The sequence below is a fragment of the Trachinotus anak genome, unplaced genomic scaffold (assembly GCF_046630095.1).
Source record: "Trachinotus anak isolate AG129_WGS33_773 ecotype Australia unplaced genomic scaffold, CSIRO_AGI_Tana_v1 ptg000039l, whole genome shotgun sequence".
NCBI classification, from domain to species: domain Eukaryota; kingdom Metazoa; phylum Chordata; class Actinopteri; order Carangiformes; family Carangidae; genus Trachinotus; species Trachinotus anak.
The window spans coordinates 1,246,144-1,265,544 of NW_027273890.1; the positions used below are offsets into that span (position 1 = coordinate 1,246,144).

A 19,401-nucleotide genomic window follows, 5' to 3' on the forward strand; every position below is an offset into this window, starting at 1 on the left:
AAAACCAAAGTGTAAAAACACAAGCTGTGATTTTACAGCGGTTATGGTCTGGACCCGTCTCCCCTGGCTTCATACCCAACAGACAGATATGAGCTTGGTGTTGATGTTCTCATCAAACATTCAACAAGAAAGCAAAGAAGTGTGTTTCCTTTTTTTCAAGACCTGGTTCAGGTCTGGGTTTCACTCCAAGTTTCCTTTAAGACTTTATAACCTCTGCCTTAAAACAATGACACCGTAGAAAACACAACATGCCTGAACTGCATTTATTACCTCAGACTTTCACACTGTCAAATATCATACACAAGTCTTAAAAATAACCCCCCCCCCCCCCACACACACACACACACACACACAGGAAGTCCACCCACATCAGCACAAAGTTAAAATAAATTTGTGCAGAGAAGGAGGCAACTGAAGTAATTTACTGCTCGAATTAATTCACAGAATATGAATAAATAAAATGAACAACTTAAATAATCAGTTGAGAATCAGAATGAGTTCTACATATCAGCAATACAAGGCTGCAGAAGTACCGAAGTACCAGTGAACACGTCTGTATTCATTCAGTTTCTGTGAATTAGTCCAACAGCCAGTCAGCTGTCAGGCAGTGGGGACAAGAAATATCTACGGAAGCCCAGAGGGCAAGTAAGAAAAAAAAACATTCTGGTGATTCATTTTCTGTGTCTGAGCTCTTGTGCTCATGACTTAAGAACAGGTGCAAAAAATTTTTTTCCTAGAATAATATTATAATATTTTATCATAGTTTTTTTTTAAATCTGTGAAACAGGTGGAAAAAAAAAAACTTTTACCATGATAATTTTTTAAGATGTTTTTTTTATCTGTGAAAGCAGGTGAAAGAAAATGTGAAAAAAATATTGTTGTTGTTGTAATTCTGATTCCAGCCACAGGATGAAGAGCACCGGTGTGAACGGGACTGAAATTGGATTTCTCCACCAGGTGCACACTTTGTGTGTTAGGAAGTTATGTAACATTACTGTCATATCTTTCTTTTGGCTAGAAATATATTTTAATTTGTGTTAATAAGACGTTAGCATTAGCTATACTGATGTTATCCATTAGCTGACTAGCTAGCGAGTGCAAAACATATCATACAAACAGCTACAACCCAGGTAAAGTCGACTGCAGAGCTAACGTTAGTTTACTGTAACATGCTCATGATGACAGGGACACTTCACCTGCTGAAGTCAGATGTTTTACCAATAAAGTTTAAAAACAAAAACCTAATGAGCAGGACATTTGGACACTTGCTAAGGGAACAGGATCATTTTGTGATAATTTAATGACAACTACACACCACAGAATAAACACTTTGGATACATTTTACTGTTAATAATTAAAACCAGTCTGATTATTTTTCATATTTGGTTGCTGTTTATAGAATATTGCAAATATGGTCTGATTCTTAATCGTAATCAGCTCTTCAGGTGAAACACTGTAGTTGAACCACAGTATAGCTAACACTAACAGCAGATTAGCACTGACTAAAATGAATTCCTAGCCAAAAGAAATCATGACAGATGCGTTACATAATGTGTAGAGTACATGGAGAAATTAAAAATCACCTGGAAGAAAAGACAAAAGCTTTTAGTTCAGTATTACAGCAACTAACACAAAACTTTTGTTTCACCTGTTCTTAAATCATAAACATGGGAGAGAAAACTATTTAGATCAGACTTAGAAAATGGATCAGCACTGATTTATTTTTGTTACTAGCCCCTCAGGGCTTCTGTAAATATCCACATTGCTCAGTTTTTAATTCCTCTCCATATACAAACAGAGCGAGATGCTGCTAATCCTCTATCAAACTCTCTAAGATCAACATCTTAACAGACTAATATTTATCTAACTTCATAAACTCATCTAGTGTCTATAGCCCTTCAGATATCCTCCAAAAACAGTCACGCTGCACCAGAATACAGTAGAGTCAGCTCATGTCAATGAAGAAGAAGAAACTTCATTTAAATAAATAAATAAAATCCACATTTTTAAAAACATCATACTCAAATAAAGGTTTAAATTATTAGACACAAAATAACATCCAACTGATTTTAATAATCAATAACTACTAAATTATGGCTTCTGTTTACTCTTTATAATCACAACTTGGAAAAATACAGTTTGTGCAGTGAGTCACTGAACATCTCCATTCAGGGATCATGTGCTTCTGCAGTTTAATCTTTGTGAAATTATGAGAACCACCATGAAAACACAACTTCTCTCCTTTAGCTGCAGTCACTTCAGTTTCTAACTGTGCAGGAAATCATCTGCAGCCAAAGTTCAACATTTGTGGAATGAAAACATTCGTATTAGCAGTGATAAAACGGGCTTCAGCTGTGCCATCTGGAGGTCAGACTGGAGGTCTTCAGCTCTTAAAGACACCTGATCGAAATCCTGAAGCTACAACACGTCGTCTCTGAGTAATTTGGCCGACATGTTTCCTTCCTGTCTGAGCAGGGGCTCGTCACAGTCACAAGACGTCTAAGTTCAAAAGATAAACTTGATGAAAACAGAGTGTTTCTTTAGACTTCTAGGTTGCATATATGAAATAGACTAATAGACTGGTGACCTTTCCAGGGTGTACCCCACCCTCGCCCAGTGTCAGCTGGGATTGGCACCCAGGGTGTTTATCCACGGTGTGTTTTACTGATATTAATATCTTTGTTATGTAATCAGCGTCGGGTGATTAGTGTGGTAGCGCAATATTTCCATTTTTCATGAATGCATAAATTGAGCCTTAAACCTTGAATCTGTGACATGATGTGAAGTTCGCATCTTTAGTCAATAATGTGATTTTTGAGTGAAAGTCGCTTTGAGAAATGTAAACACAGCCACCGGCTCCGTCACCTCCATCTGACACAGATTAGATTCTTTTATCTACATCATAACTATATAGACTCTAGTTGTTCCGTTTTCCTCCGGCCTGTTGGCCACTACACCTCCATGATGGTGTCAAGCAGCTGCTGAGAGATTCGTACCAGAGTAAACTGGAGCCAGCTACAGCTGGAGATGTACTTTCTTTTCGGCCACGAGTTTGTGCAGACAACCGAACGCGTCATGCACGTAATCGTTTACACACTTGTACCAAACGTGTTACTGGAGGATACCACGAGAATACACACCAGAGCTGTCAGACTGTGTAGAACTACCAGTTCTGCACGGTGTGAACAAACATGGCGATGCTCGAGGAGGTTAATATTTTGTTCATTCTGAGATCATGGCACTGCCGTTCACTGTGCAGCCCCTAAACCAAACATCCTGTGACAACGGCGAGTGTGTTTCTCTTGTTTTGCCAATGTGAGAACTCGACAATGAGAAACACCAGCAACATTTAGACTGTCAGCTCGTTTCACACAACACACACTGAGCCTGTCACTTCAGCAGAGCTGTCTCTCTGCTGCCTCTAATGTTCACGTGCACTCCTGCGCACGTGCAGTGCTAATTTCTTAAGATGTCCATAAACCAACAGTGCAAACAGACAGAGGACACGCGAGGCAGCCAGCAACAGCACAAATCGTTAAAAGTAAGTATATCTCTGCTTTAAGTCAAATATTACTGTCACCTCAGTTACACCAGGCCACTGAATGCTGAATACACAGCTGAATACACTGTTTATAGCACACTATAAACAGTATTCTTTTATAAATGCATCATTAATCTGAACACATTGTACTCTGTCAGGGAGGAGGTGTACATCCTGCAACAGTTTTTGATCTTGTTATCTCTCTTTTTTGGTCTGTTAAACTGTAACTCAGGAATAAAAAGAGTTTTTTATTGGCTCCAGAAAGAAACAAGACAAAGCCCTGGACAGAAACAGATGAGACGTCCCTGCTGCACAAAAGGTTGATAAGACATCAGTGACTTCAAGTAACCTGCTGCTCCACTCGTCCTGCTTCTGTTAAGAGTTTCAGTGTCAGTTTATTGCAAAGACACAAACATGTCTGTGAGCTGATTGTTTCCAAACGGGCGAGAAGAAGAGAAATCAAAGATGGAGTCGAAGGTCAGGAGAGATGCTGCATTCGTCTCACATGGGAGGGACTGAAGATTTGATCTGGTTTAATCTGGTTGTAAAAACTGAAGTGATCCCACATGGGGAAATTAAATGTCATGAAATTAGTTTTTGATAATGCTCATTTCTTCCTGCTGCTAGTTTGGTTTTGTGTGAATCATATTCATCTCACATCTGTTGATGTAAATGTTGATGAGTCCACAGGAATTTGAAGGCAAAGCTCACAATTTATCAAGTCTATCTTAAAACAACACTCACATGCCCTTATGTGCACTGAAGCATTACTGGCAACTGTCCATAGTGGCAGCAAAGAGAAAGTCAGTATAACCGATGGGGGACAGAGTCCACAGTGCTCGTTCTGTGCAAAAATACGAAATTCGAGAGACAAATCAGGTGTGTGTCCATCACAGCTGAGCAAAACTGGAACTACGTTTCATCCAAATCAAGTACAAATTTTCGCCCATTTTTCACAAATGCAAATGCACAATGCAAAGTACTGCACATTTCTATCCACTGCTGCAGTGTGAATATGAATCAACTGGCTGATGCTGGAGCTGGTTCTCCAGTCGCTGAAGAAAGAGAGGACGAGATGAGGTCATTAAAAAATCCAGTCGAAGCTCAGACAATAGAAATCATGATGGAAATCTGACCTTTCTGTTTGTTTTGTGAATAAAGGTGAGGAAGGTTCCAGTTTCCTCATCATCACTCAGATCTGATGTTTTTCTCTCTTCATTTAACTAAATATTTAAAGCTCCACCCAGTCTAAAGGTAGATGTCCATGTGTTTGTGATTATAAAGCAGGTCTAGGTTCTATATTAATACTGTGAAAGTATCAAAGTCTCAGTCCACAGAGAAATGCACACAGCCTGTATTCAGACACTGAGCCTTAAAACCAGCCGTCAGGACTTCTGGAACTTTGTGATGTCACAACAAAGCAGTCACCACCCTCAGCCATGCCCCAAGCCCCGCCCCCCTGGACCCACCATCCAACCTTGCAGGATTTGGTTTCTCTGAGTGTTTACCTGAAATCCGCTATATTTTTATTGGATCACTCAGAAAACAGTCAGCCAATCAGAGGAGAGGATCAGAGCCTCTCTTCTGATTAGCTGACTGACCTGTTGTCACTAGAGCTCCAGAGAGAAGCCTGAGAGAGGAGATGTAAAACTACACTGAGATGATTTTTGGTTCTTAAACCACAGATATATCTTCTGATGGAGATCAACACTTCAGATAAAACACTGGAGGAGATAAAACATGGAGCTTTAATCTCATGATTCATGTCCATCATAAGTCTTCTTTTCTGCTATGCCAAACATTATTTTTTTTTTGTCTGTGGAAGTAAAGAGGGCGTTCCATACAAAAAGACTGTAACTGTGTAAATACACACATGATTTAATGAACTCACCCTGTTTAACTTCAGATAAACTTCAGGAATCATTTTTACACAGAACGACGACTGTGGACTTTTCTCTTCATTATGGACGAACAAATGATTCATGTGTAACTTTGAGCATGTTTTTCCCATGTGACATAAATGCAGCAGAAAAAGGAGGAGGAGCCTGGCAGAAGAAGGGCGGGGCTTGCAGGTGACTGACAGGAGGCTGTTGCCACGGTTACGTCAGCTCACTCCAACTATAGGCCAAAAAGAGCAGAACTAGGCAGAGGATGTGAACCAGGCTCGAGCCAACAATGTCCCAGATTTGCCAGGCGGGAGGCGGGGTTTGAGTTGTGACAGAAACCAGTGAGGGCGTCTCTGACACCCTGGAGGAGGCGGGGTTTGGAGTCGAGACTGGCTCTTCCTGCTTCCTGTCCCGAGAGGTTGTATCCAAGGCAACCAGCGCCCGAAGTGTGGCGCAAACTGGCTGCAGACGGCACTGGATGATGTCGTAGGGCGAACACAGGGAAGACTGGCGCCCCCATTAGGAAGGGAGGAAGGGGCGGAGGAACAAATGCAAAAAAAAGGAGAGATGATGGTTGGAATGAAACGAGGGAGGGAAGAAAGGAGGAAAGGAAAGGAGGAGGAAAGAAAGGGACAAGGAATGAGAGATATATTCTCTCAAAAAGACAGATGAGGAAGAACCAGAAACCGGGAGGAGGAAGATGAGGAGAAAGAAAGGATGTAAAAAAAAAAGGAAAAGAAGGATGTAGTTGAGGGAGGAAAGAGGGAAAAACAGAGAGAGAACAAAGGTATGAGAGGGAAAGAAGAAGATATGAGATGAAAAAGCAAAAGACATGAATGAGGAGAAGGTAAGAGGAAGAAGAGGAGGAGGAGGAGGAGGAGGAGGAGGAGGAGGAGGAGGAAGACGTGGTGCGATCCAGCCGGAAAGTAAAAAGAGAAAGAAAAGGCAGGAGGTTAACCAATGGACACAGAGGTCAAAGGTCACAGATAAGAGTGTAAGCTGGAGGGGTGAGGTGAGGCGGTGCAGAGGTGGAGGCAGGCAGGGGTTACCATGACAACAAGCAGGGATGCTTGCTGAGAAAGGATGGAGAGAAGGTGAGTAAACCCTTACTCTCTCTCTCGCTCTCTCTCCCAGGAAGCAGACCACAATGAGAAGGTGAAGTGGCTGATGGGAAAGCCAGTGCAGCGCAGCAGGCCAGCACGTTAGCACAGAAGCTGTTAGCATGTTAGCTTGGAGAAGCTTTTCACAGAAGCAGTTGGTAAAGCATTCAGGCTGCAGGTAGCCAGTGAATTAGCAAAGATCTCCGTCCAGACGAGCATTTTAACTCCAGATCAGAATCAATCTCTGTTCACACATCTGAAAACACGTACATATGTGACCATTCACCTACACTGAGCATGTGTGAGCTGGTGTAAACAGGAAGCAGATTGTCTCCTCTCAGTTGGTTAGTTACAGTAAAAGTAAAGGAGCAGCAAAGACAACAAGGTCAGTAACACTTTCATTCATTCTCCATGTTGTTTCACCACTGGTAGTCCAGGCTGATAACAGCCAATCAGGAGCCACCGTGGGCGTCTAAAGGTCTCTGTTTGTGTCCGTCCAGACTACAACACAACCTGGAGTTTTAGACTAAAACGGGTCCAGCAGCGTTTCTGAAAGTCTCTGTTTGAGGGGCTGGAGACTCCGGAGAAGGGAGGATGGAGGAGGAGACAGAGAAGAAGAGATGAGTTTAAAACTAAAGCGTAGAAGAAGAGATGAGTTTAAAACTGAAAGGTAGTCGTGTGGATGGAGCCTTAGAAGAGCTGGCAGGAGGATTTTGTTTCTGTTGCACAAAGCTAGGCTAGCTGTTTCCCCTTGTTTCCAGTCTTAATGCTAAGCTAAACTAACCAACTGCTGGCTGTAGCTTCATGTTTACATAAGAGTGTAAACTAACTTCCTTCAGACTACCTTTGGTTTTCTCTCCAGCCACTGTATTTCCCAGAATGCACCAGTGAAAGCACATGAACACTAACTGGACAGATTCAGGACAGTTACAGTTACTCCTGCACCGAAAAACCACGTTCTACTTTTACACATCAGCACGATGCCACGAGCAGGGGGAGGGTCGGCTTCAGAGAAAAAGTCCCCACTAAACTTTAGTGTGCACAGTCTCACACACACACACACACACACACACACACACACCTGCACACCTGAAGCTGCCGTTCTGATCGACTCCTGATGATGGAGGAAGCTGAAGCCACAGCAGCAATGACAGCGGTGATGAGTCAGCGTTAAATGTCAACATTAACAATTACGTTTAAAAGTAATGACAACAAAAAGGAAAAACAACCCAGTCCTGGGAAAAGGCTGAGTGGTTCTCTCATGTTAAATTAAGGACACAAATATGATTGTTGTGTTCAGCAGTTCATGACTTTGAGGTAAACACCTCCCGGGAAGTCCGATCTCATTTCCTTTTTGATTTTAGAAGAAGTATTCAAGATTTGGTCTGATTTGTAGAAATGTGGATGAATGCTGCTGCCACAAAAACCCCCAGCCTTCCTCCCAGATCTGGTTCCAAGTGTCGTCATCAGTGTCCTGCAAAAATCCTCTATTTCAGTTTTCACCTTACTCGCCAACATGAATCATTAGATTGTTTAATTTGCCATTAATGTAAAAAAAAGTATTTTTTCCTCGCAGCCAGAAAATGTGAAGTTCATGACCCTGAAGATTTACTCATGTCTTTATTTTGCAGGACACCTTCACAGCTGCGTCTACGTCCTGTGTGTATTTGATCAGTGATTATTCACCTGGAGCCAAACTGAAACCATGCTGACAACAGGTGTAACTGCTGGATATCAGGGGAGTTACTCTGATGAACTGGGGGTGTTTTCAGGTTCAAATACCTGCACTGATTTGCTGAATTTCCTTCAGCATGCTGTTACACTGATGTTATACTAGTGATAAATCTCTGACAGAGCAGAGTGTAGTGACTGATTCATCCAGCCTGTGCTTCAGGGGTCAGCACGTCCGCTTTGTTATAATCCATAATCAAAACAGAATCAAAGACTAATTTAAGAAATAGATGGAATTTACTTTGTTACTGTTGACATGTGTCTGTGGCCACAGTCACATATTACACTGTGACTGATTCACTGACCTGATGTTATTTTCAGAGTAAAAATAGCAATAGCTTGAAATAAAGCATTGCTGAAAAACATCCTGGTACTTTTATTTTGTAGGCATTAATAAAATAAAAGAGGAAGTGATTCTATGAGTAACCGTTGCTGCCATCACAGATCTATTTCAGCACCAGGCACTGACAGTGCAGCCGCAGCCTCATGTGACTGTTTGTGTTCGTCATTCGCTCTCAACATGGATAAAAGTTTGAAGAACACCAGAGAAAAAATGTGTGCATCATGTGTGTGTGTGTTCACGTCTGAGAGTTAGTTTTTGCTGCTAAGATTCTTTCAGTTTCTTGACTGCCTCTGGGAGCTGTGTGTCAGCTGTAGCTGTTGTGTGTCAACAGAATCGTTTTTGTGGTAAATTTAGGGAGAAATGAGAAGAAACCTAAAAACGACCCCCAGTTCAGAGAGTCAGAGCACTGACGGGAGGGGGGGGGGTCACTGCAGACAGGGTCACGTCTTACCTCAGGTACACCGATCTTTCTGCAGGCGTCCAGGAAGTTCTCCACGTTTCTCCGACACTTGGCCATGCTGAGTTTGGGCTGGAAGCACAAAGTGGCACAATGTGGCATTTACGTTATTTTTTTTGCATATTGTTCTTTTAAATTAACTTCAAATGTTTTATTGTTTTACTGTTTTCTTGCTGCTTTTAATTTATTGTGTTACCTTTGTTTATGCGCTGTCTGTTCAGCACTTTGCTCACCTGAGGTCGTTTTAAATAAAATAAATAATCAAAAATACTTTTTACAGCAAACCAAACTCACCTCCACCAGTTCTAAAGACTACATCAGAGAAAAGCTAAAACCATCTTTGTGTCTTATGCTCTGAGACATACCACTGCAGGTGAGGGGACGTGGATGCTGGCGACAGAGCGTGGGCGAATGTGATTGGCCAGATGGCAGAGCACAACACCATCCATCAGGGACGATCCGAGGTCCTCAGGAAGGACGACCTTCAGTCTGCTCTCGATGCTCTGAGGAACAAACAACGACATAAACAGGTGTGTGTTAGTGCGATGGATTAAATCACACTAAAGAAAGACAAAGACAAAGTCCTCGATTGTCCATCAGACTCCAGCTGAGGCCAAACCAGAACTTCCAGGTTCTGCATCAGAGGTAGGAACACCCACTGATATCTGTGACTGCAGCTGCTTCATGTCTTTAGAGGAAGACACTACATTTTTGAATAACGATCCAATGTTGCTGTTTATGCAATATTTCTATTTTTCAGTGTTTCATAAACACCAAACACCATTTTCTGAAATCTCTCCACCGTCTGGAGCTCGACAACAGAGGCCTGAGTGAGTCCAGGGTCACAGGTATGACATCGTCCACCTCTGCTGGAGTCTGCACGGCATCCACACTGAAATTTAAGTCTGCGTGGGCTGTCCACACTGTGAGAGCTGTGACTGTGGCTTCCATAGCAGCGTACGTCCAGTGGCTACAGTTTATTCCTCATCCTGGGCTCTGTTCTGGTTCAGTGGCTGCACACACTGTTTTTGACAAAGCAGCTGCTGCAGTGGAAGAAAAGTAGAATGAGAGCACGGAGCCACAGAAGCATCCGGACTCTACACTGACTCTGCAGAGACTCTACATCAGCTGATAAACACAGTCGGTGGCGACTGAAACAGTTGATGTTCACATTCATGTTAATGTTCATTCAGAATTTTGCTTTGATCTCACACATTAATGATGAGTAATAATCAGTGTGTGTGTGTGTGTGTGTGTGTGTGTGTGTGTGTGTCTCACATCTCTGAGCTGCTCCATCAGCTCCAGCTCCTCTCTGAGCTGCTCCATCTTCCTTCTCATGGTGAACTGAGGATCCACAGACTCCAGACTCTTGTGGCTCCGCAGGAAAACTGCAACAAACACAACAACAACAACAGGAAATGTCAGACTGAAGTGTTTACATGGAAACAGTCACCTGGTTAAAGTCTGTACATGTTAGACGAAGGGCAACAACTCTCTGAAACATCTGAGAAAAAGATCAGGTGATACTGGAGCTGACAAGTCAGGAGCTCAGTTTGACTCATTACACAAAATATTACAAGTTCACATCAGGAAATAAACAATCAAATTACAGCAATAAAGGCACAATCACCTGCTTCAGGTTTAATGACCACAGACGATTTCAGCGTCACAGGGAAACATCGTACAGAACATAATAGTCTGGAAACATTTTATACTGAAGCATTATTATTATTGTAGTTACATATGTAATGTGGTCATTTAATAAACATTCACTTTTCAACTGAATTCAGTCGACGTCTGATCAAATCACCACATCGTCAGTGAGTAATGATGAAGCACAAGTTTTATTTTGAAAGGTAATAAATACACAATTCAAACTGACTGATTTTTAACAGATGAAAATTGAGACTGTTTGTTAATAATGTGCCAACAGTTTCTACTGTTGTACACACATGAAGAACTAAACATGAAATCCTGCTGATTTCTTCAATAACAGACGACATCTCAGAGCTTCAGTCTGGGTGAGCAGCTGCTGGATCATGTCCACAGAAACCAGGATTACAGAGGAGAGCGTGGACGAGGACACAGTCACTAACCCCCTGTATATTCACCGACTCAGAAAAAAAGCATTTCTGCCATAAAAGATGCAGGAAGCTTATGTAAGCCGAACGCTCACGTGCACTCATGCAGTCAGAGCTCGGAGCACTTACAGTCATGTGAAGAGAGTCCACCGCTGCATTATAACAGTCTGCACAGCAACAGCCTGAACACGCAACTGACTGACTGTACATTCATCCATGTGATCACAGCATCTGTCTGAAGGGTTGTTGTTCTCAAAAAGAATCAGATAAACCTGGAGAAAGCGAGTTTGCCTCTGTCGCCTTAAATATTCACATCCTACAATCAGTGTGCAGTTCAAAAGGCAGTGATACCAACAGTGTAAAAATACTGCACTAAAAAGTATTATCAGTTAAATGTACAAAAAGTAAAATCATTCATTATGCAGAGAAAAGCCCTCTTTCAGTTTTATATGATTAAGTATGATATTATTTAATTGTTAATACTGAGATATTAATGTGTCGGCTGCTTTCTTCAACCTCAACTGCATAATTAATAACAGCTAAAGCGTCTAGATAAATATGATGGAAAACAGTGAAGTATTTCCCCTCTGAAGTGTGACAACAGCAAAATAACCTTTAAAGCACAAGCAGCTCAAACTTGTATTAATGTACATGAATGTACTTCATTTTAAATAAACTTGTTTTTAGTCATTTCCTTCTACATCAGTCTGGATTTAGTTTCTAGATCCTGACAAACATCATCACATTTACATTTGAATCTGCAACGAGACGACTTGACCAATGGGTTCATCAACATAAATAAATAAGTAAATACTGTTTTGATAGTTGAAGAAAAGATTTGTTGCTTTTCTTTATCTTTGGGTTTTTTTTTTACTGCTGTTTGCTTAAAGCAATTTTATTGACAAAACTTAACACAGAAAAACTACAGATTAATAAAAATGGATTATGACAGTAACTGTTAGTTGCATCTGAACATCTCAACACTAACTCAGAACATAAATGTGCAGCAGGACGTCACGGCTGTTGACTGACACACTCATCTTTATTTGATTCATCCAACAAAAACCAAAGTGTAACAACGACATTTTATAGGAGCTTATCTGCCTGATTATTTCAGTGATTTGTCATTTTAACTGTGGTCTTCATGTGGATGAAACAAACCAGATATAAAGTGTTAATTAGTGAAGTTTAGAGGAGCTGGTATTTACTGTGCAGACATGAGAGTGGGGGAATAAAAGTGTTTCCCAAAACGTGGACCCGACCTTAAAAAAACACAAATAGAATAAAATGAGATATGAGAAGAACCTGAATATGTACTCTACTGTACTGCTACATCAGTGACTCTGCCTTTACACAGTTTGTACCTGTGTAGTTCCAGTGAGTGGCCACAGGGGGGGGCACAGAGTCTCTGCAGGCTCTGCTGCTGCACAGGCTGCAGGACCTGACGCTTCAACCAGTGATTTACTAGAGTAAGACTCAAACTGAAAGCTGTTGATGATTTTTTTTTTCAGAATACTTTTATGTATATATATATTTTATTTTATTTTTTTTAAGATATTCTTTTGGGCATTTTGCCTTTATTGGACAGGACAGTAGAGAGTGACAGGAAAGGGGCAGAGAGGGGGAATGACATACAGGAAAGAGCCAGCGACTTGCCTGCTAAGAGCGTCTGCACTCATGTGGTACGAGCCCTAACCACTCTGCTATCAGGCCCCAATAAATTAAAATTTTAATTATTTTAATTTATTTTTTTAATTTTTTTATCCCAGACATTTATTCATTAATCTAATTTCCAGTTGGAACATATTTGAATGATTTTGTCTTAACGTTCCAGTGAATAAGCTACAAATTCTGAAAGTGGCTGTGGAGCTAAAAACTAAAAACCCTGTAAATAAAATCAGATTTCTGTCTGGACACTCTGGGTGTTTTTCACAGAACACCTGACCCTGCAGGAGGACAGACAGTGATAAAACACCTGCAGGTGTTTCTGAACGTCTCAGGTTCAGGTAAGAAGGTCACACGTCTTTTCAGGGACACGTCCCACTTTTATAGAACAGAGACAAACAAGAGAATAAAGACTCAGTGATGAGTTGTTTGTTTGACTCCAGATAATCCTGAGTGACGCTCAGTCCCTGTGCTGCAGAGAGAGGAGGAGACAATGAAGGGCAAATAGTTTTATCTCTACAGTTTTATCTTCTGGGTCAAATCATTTTGCAAGCCCCCACCCCACCCCCCTCTTCATCCTCTTCTTCCTCCTCCTCTCTCTAAATGTCTTTCTGCCATCTGGACACTGAGCTGCAGCATCTTGTTCCTGTGTCTCCTCCTCTGAAGGGGGGGGGGGGACAATTTTTAAAACCCATCTCGTGGGTGTTTTTCATAAATAAACCCCTCTCAGCTATCACAGTCCGATCAGGTCAAACAGAACCGAACCCTGAAGGTGGGCAGGTCTGTACGGTGGCCCTGAGAGCTCAACACACCACAAACAGACAAAACACAAACATCTTCATCAGTCTGACATCGTCGTAGGCTCACAGAGCAGCACCCACTGATCCCTGCGTCATTTCCTGTTAATACAAAACAACAAACTCTACAACTGTCTTCTATTTGTTCTGTTTCTTGTATGTTTTTTTTAATGGTCAGAACTTCTCTGCTGTCTCAGCTGCTGCTGACAGTAAGTGATCCTGTCCTGTTCAATAATAATACAGATGGATGAGCTCGATATCCATCTCAGCCTTTTCCAGTGGAAACCGTCTCCTCGTCACCATGGTTACAGCCTGATCTCTCTCTCTCTCTCTCTCTCTCTCTCTCTCTCTCTCTCTCTCTCTCTCTCTCTCTGGTAGAGCAGACAGATAACATCTCTGATCACAGAGCTGATTCGGCTGAAAATGACCTGTGTGTGTGTGAGAAAGAGACTTTTTCTCACAGTGCAGAGTGTTTATGAGTTTGAGTGTAAAACTGCAGACAGAGCAAAGTGCTGCCACTGCCAAGGTCACAGGTTCAATTCCCTGTGAGGTCACAAGACTCTGTCAGGAGCTCTGGTATCAGTAGATTTCAGTAAACAATATCATATTAAAGAGAATATACACAAATAAATGTACAGAGACAATGAATTTTATCTAATTGTGTGATTATAATTATGACTATTACACAGGCCCAGCAGCTCCTTTCTTCTCTTTTGTTGTTATGCACTTAACTTTGAAATAAACCTGTGTTATATTCAAGTGTCTTTTACATCTGTACTGTGCTGCTGTTAAATGTGAATCACTCTCCACTTTTACATCGGCAAAATACTCAGACTCATTAAACTGTGTTGTGAAAAGTGTGTGTTCTCTGGTCGACGTGTCTCTGCAGCCCTCTGTAACACCGCTGAACGACCACCAGCCAACTGTGTGTTGCTGTTGTTCAGCAGGGACCAACCTCCCAGCTCAGCTCAGATTCACACATCTCATTTCCTACATTCAGCTCATTGCTCGGCTCATCTTCAGGTTAAAAACTGTGATGTTTCTGATTTCACAGCCGCCAAACGGTGATTAGATCTCTGTGAACTTTAGTTACTTTAGGTTTTGGTATTTGCAGATATGTAAAGATGAACCTAATGGCATCTGACAGGAGATTAGATATGTGGGCTGGATACTGGATCTGAATCCCATCCCTAAGCAGCAAGAGCAACTGCATTTATCAACTTCTGATTCCACCAAGCAATCAAGGACAAATGTGTTGAATCATCAGTCAAGACCAGAGCTGGTGACGACTGACTGCAATCTTCCTTTGCTGAACCAAAGATGAACTCCTGGCTTTCACACTGGAGTTCTTGTTAACAGATGGAGCCTGTTCACAGCAACAGCTCTGCATTAACTGACTGACTGCTGCTGTAACCACACACACACACACACACACACACACACACTTTTCTGGACTAAATGTTGAAACCCAGCCTTTGCTCCAAACTTAACCTTCCACAGTCTTTGCTCTCAGCGTGCAGAGACGTCCTCACTGTAAATCACTGCACACAAAGACACAACAAGCCCACACACACCAAATATGCACCAACGTGCAGAGGCAGACTCTCGCCTTTACACACAAAGTAAACAGGTATGCACACACAAATGCAAATGAACCCAAGCTTAAAAAACACACAAAGACTGATCTCACACTCACTCACACACACACACACACACACACACACACACGGTGATGATTGGTTGTTAATGAGGTCAGGAGCAGTGATGATCTGAGCGTGTCAGTTCCTGGTGATGTCACCCTCCCTGAGGCCCGAACCCATTATACACCATTAGTCACTATCATATCACACACACACACACACACACACACACACACACACACACACACACACAAACCAGCCATGTAGAAACACACAAAACTTCAGAGCGACAATGTTACTGTAAAAATTCTGAGAGGAAAAAAGTTGTTATCTGCAGCAGCAGCAAACAGTGAGGTCACTGAGAGCGAGACGTTCACTGAGCTCAGCTCGTTACAGCTCAGACACGTGTCACATAACTGAAGGGACATGAATAAAAAGAAAAAACTAGAATTATCCAGAGACATACAAAATCCATCTGAGTCTCTTCTGATTGGCTGACTGTTTGATCCTGAGTGATCCAATAAGAATATAGCAGATTTCAGGTGGGCGGGGCTTGGAGCATGGCTGAGGGCTGTGACTGCTTAGTTGTGACATCACAAAGTTCCAGAAGTCCTGACGGCTGGTTTTAAGGCTCAGTTTCTGAATACAGGCTGTGTGCATTTCTCTGTGGACTGAGGCTTTGATACTTTCACAGTATTAATATAGAACCTAGACCTGCTTTATAATCACAAACACATGAACATCTACCTTTAGACTGGGTGGAGCTTTAAGACTTTAACTGAAACTGTTTGATCCAGATCAGGAGCCTGACGGGAGCTGAGGGCTCACATCAGTTAAAACAGGGAAATGAAAATGAAGCAGAGATTTAAAGTCTCCTAAAACTCTGAAAGTGGTGAGAGAGTAAAGTGAGAGAGTCTCTGAAGGATCGTTAGAGATTTGTTAACATGTCTAAGTTGTTACTGAGAGTGTGTGAACAGTTAAACAGCTCAGAGTCACTGTTCACTTCCTGCAACATATCAGAGCCTTTTATGGGCTAACTGACTCAAACACACACACACACACACACACACACACACACACACACACACACACACAGCTGTGATCCATCTGAAATCTTGGACTCCATTCCAGTGGAAGTGGGATACTCCTTCAGGGACCATTATCTAGCACTTAAAATATAGGAGCTAAAAATATATACACACACACACACACACACACACACACACACACACAGACACACACAAATGTGCATAGAAAAAACACAGACTCATTCATAGTGCAGAAGCTGCATTCATACGCAGACACACACACACAACTGGAGACACATCAGACAATCCCAGTATGGCCTCTGCCGTCTCAGATTTAAGACTTTCTAACATGCAACACACTCCGGCCACGTCACATCATGTGACGCCTGACACACAACAGACACAGGAAGCTTCCGGGTGAAACTGTTCTGAAGTCAGGTGTCCACGAGGGGAAATAAGACTCTGTTACATCCTGAAGCACTGATGTGAGTCCACCATGAAAACGCACAGTAGGATGCTGCTGGTGTGTTTTGGTTTTAAGATTAAAACTGACCAGTCTCACCAGGAGGAAGTCGCACCGAGACAAACAACAGTTCAATGTAAATCAAATTAAAGTCAAATTTAATAACTAAATCACAGAGAGCCTCTGTGTATCTGTAGCATTTTACATCTTTAATTTCAGAAGTCAACTCTGACCCCTCTGCAGCATCCAGCTGTTACAGATGTCACAAACCATGTGGCTCAGGTGAGACACAACAAACCTGCATCATCAGGTGGCTGACGTCAGATTAAGCTTCTGTATATGTGATCATACAAAGTATGTTCAGAAGAATATAATAGATACCATATATAGTTTAAACTCAACTCAACATTTGAATGTGTAAGACTGAGCTCATGATTATTAGCAATAAAAATAATAGCCAGACAATTTAGCTCTGTGTATTTTCAGGCATTTTTTTTCCTGTTCAACCAAAAATGTAAAAACTGCCGTTTTTCTGTTTTTGATTTTGTTAATTAAAAAATGAAAAACAAGAAAATCTAATTGAAAGGAACAGTCAAATTCTAGTGCTTGCAGAGTCTTTCTTTTCTTGTTGAATAGAAGAATGATTAAACATAGTCAGGTGGCACAGAAGTAAAGGTAAATATTTCAAAATAAAAGCCAAACGACAGAACCTGCGCAGTGTGAATTAATATGTTTAAAACGTGGAAGTACACTTCGGGTCTTTCCCAGATGGTGTTGTCTAAAGTGACCGGCTGCCTGAATGCACACTAATCAATTTAACATTGCTATGATCAATATTTTTATTTATTTATTTTTTTAAGTTTTTTTTTTGGCCTTTTAGTGCCCTTATTGGATAGGTCAGTGAGAGAGTGACAGGAAAGTCAGGGAGAGAGAGGGGATGACATGCAGCAAAGGGCCGCGGGTCGGATTCGAACCCAGGGCCGCTGCCTTAATGGTACGCGCTCTACCAGGTGAACCACCGAGGCACCCCATGATCAATATTTTTATCATAAAAACAAATCAGCTGAGAGTGTGAGAGGTTGAGCCTGCAGCTCCTCTCAGCTTCACACAGCTTTACAATGAGCCAGAGAGCAGCTGGTGGAGACCAAAACGGAGCTAAAAGAGCGGGACCACTGGACTGAGATTGATCAGGTGACACAAACACCACAACACATGAACCATCATGTTGACCTGTCAGTCCTGTCTTTACAGCTACTAAATATAAGGAGACAAAAATACAGCAACACAGGTTTAAATAGACATGATTTGACTTATGACAAACTGATCTGATTCGACTGAATTACTGAGTTGATTTAATTTAAGTGTGTTTGAGATTTTACAGTGTAGAAGAATCCAGAGTGAAGTATTTTAACTCTTCGGATCTCTGTCATGCTGCAGTGAATCACAGCTGAGGCTCACTCACTTTAGTCACACAACAGTTTAGATGGTTTCAGCCTCCTCCAGGACTGACACACACACACACAGCTTGTTGAGCTCCGGTGTCTGTGTGTGTGACCACACTGTTGCAGCAGTTAACACACACACGCAGGGAATTTAACTTCCACCACGTGCATCTGCTCGTCTGCAGCCGCCACACACACGTGAACAGCTGGAGATGAAAAGAGTGTGGTGAGGCTCCTCTTTGATCATGCTACCACACACACATGCACGCATGCACGCACACACACACACACAGCAGTAATCTAAAACACCCTCACATGTGGTCTGAGGCAGAAAACATACAGTGGCAGACGAGGAGAGAAATGAGAGGAAAGTTAGAACTGAAATTTGATTGTTTGTCACTGAGGGCACCAGGTGGGGGGTGGGAGGAGGATGGGGGGGCAGAGAGTCACAGTCAGAGCAGAGCAGCAAGTTCCCAGTTTCTTTATGCTAAGCTAAGCTATCTGTCTCCTAACTGCAGCTTCATATTAACCGTATAGGCACAAGAGTGGTGTCAATCTGAAGATCTGGCTCACAGAAAGAATACAGTAAAAAGTACAGTATCCCCAAGGTGCCAAAATTCTTTAAAGCTCCACAGTCTAAAGGCAGATGTCCATGTGTTTGTGATTATAAAGCAGGTCTAGGTTCTATATTAATACTGTGAAAGTATCAAAGCCTCAGTCCACAGAGAAATGCACACAGCCTGTATTCAGAAACTGAGCCTTAAAACCAGCCGCCAGGACTTCTGGAACTTTGTGATGTCACAACAAAGCAGTCACAGCTCTCAGCCATGCCCCAAGCCCCGCCCACCTGGACCCACCATCCAACCTTGCAGGATTTGGTTTCTTTGAGTGTTTACCTGAAATCTGATACATTTTTATTGGATCACTCAGAAAACATGAAACATAAAACATGGAGCTTTGAACTTGCTGCTAAACTTGTTGCAAAAAAAATGGTTAGACAGAAAAAACAAAACTGAGCCTCCTGTGAAACAGGTGACAAACTTTCCACCTGATGGTCAAGAACACAATCAGTTGGAGTTTAAAAAATCTCTGGCTCTGAAGAGAAAAACAAAGTCAAACCATGGATGCAGAAGTTTGGAGACAGTCAGCAGACACCTGAGTCCAGGTGTGTGTGTAACCTGGCTCTGCAGCCTCCAAGGCCAGTTAGTGGAAAAATGGGGGACCTAC

The 19,401-nt window shown here is 42.0% G+C and overlaps 1 protein-coding gene and 1 long non-coding RNA gene across 6 annotated transcripts in view; both read right to left on the minus strand.

The window, feature by feature from the left end:
• The window catches only part of lrch1 (leucine-rich repeats and calponin homology (CH) domain containing 1), a 72,761-nt gene that overhangs the window by 6,500 nt on the left and 46,860 nt on the right, over window positions 1-19,401 (minus strand). For 3 of the 5 annotated variants that reach the window (XM_071472484.1, XM_071472485.1, XM_071472483.1), the window contains 4 exons: window positions 10,337-10,446; window positions 9,424-9,561; window positions 9,053-9,130; window positions 250-5,934 (listed from right to left, as the gene is read on the minus strand). In XM_071472484.1, coding sequence (XP_071328585.1) covers window positions 5,641-5,934; window positions 9,053-9,130; window positions 9,424-9,561; window positions 10,337-10,446 — 620 coding nt within the window. In that variant the 3' untranslated portion in view covers window positions 250-5,640. Of the gene's footprint in view, window positions 1-249; window positions 5,935-9,052; window positions 9,131-9,423; window positions 9,562-10,336; window positions 10,447-19,401 lie in introns of those variants that run through there. The other 2 variants (XM_071472487.1, XM_071472486.1) reach the window with 1 other exon arrangement.
• LOC139614856 (uncharacterized) lies at window positions 17,569-19,385 on the minus strand. The gene is made up of 2 exons (XR_011687155.1): window positions 17,906-19,385; window positions 17,569-17,866 (listed from the first exon to the last, which is right to left on the minus strand). It is a non-coding gene; the product is annotated as an uncharacterized lncRNA (long non-coding RNA).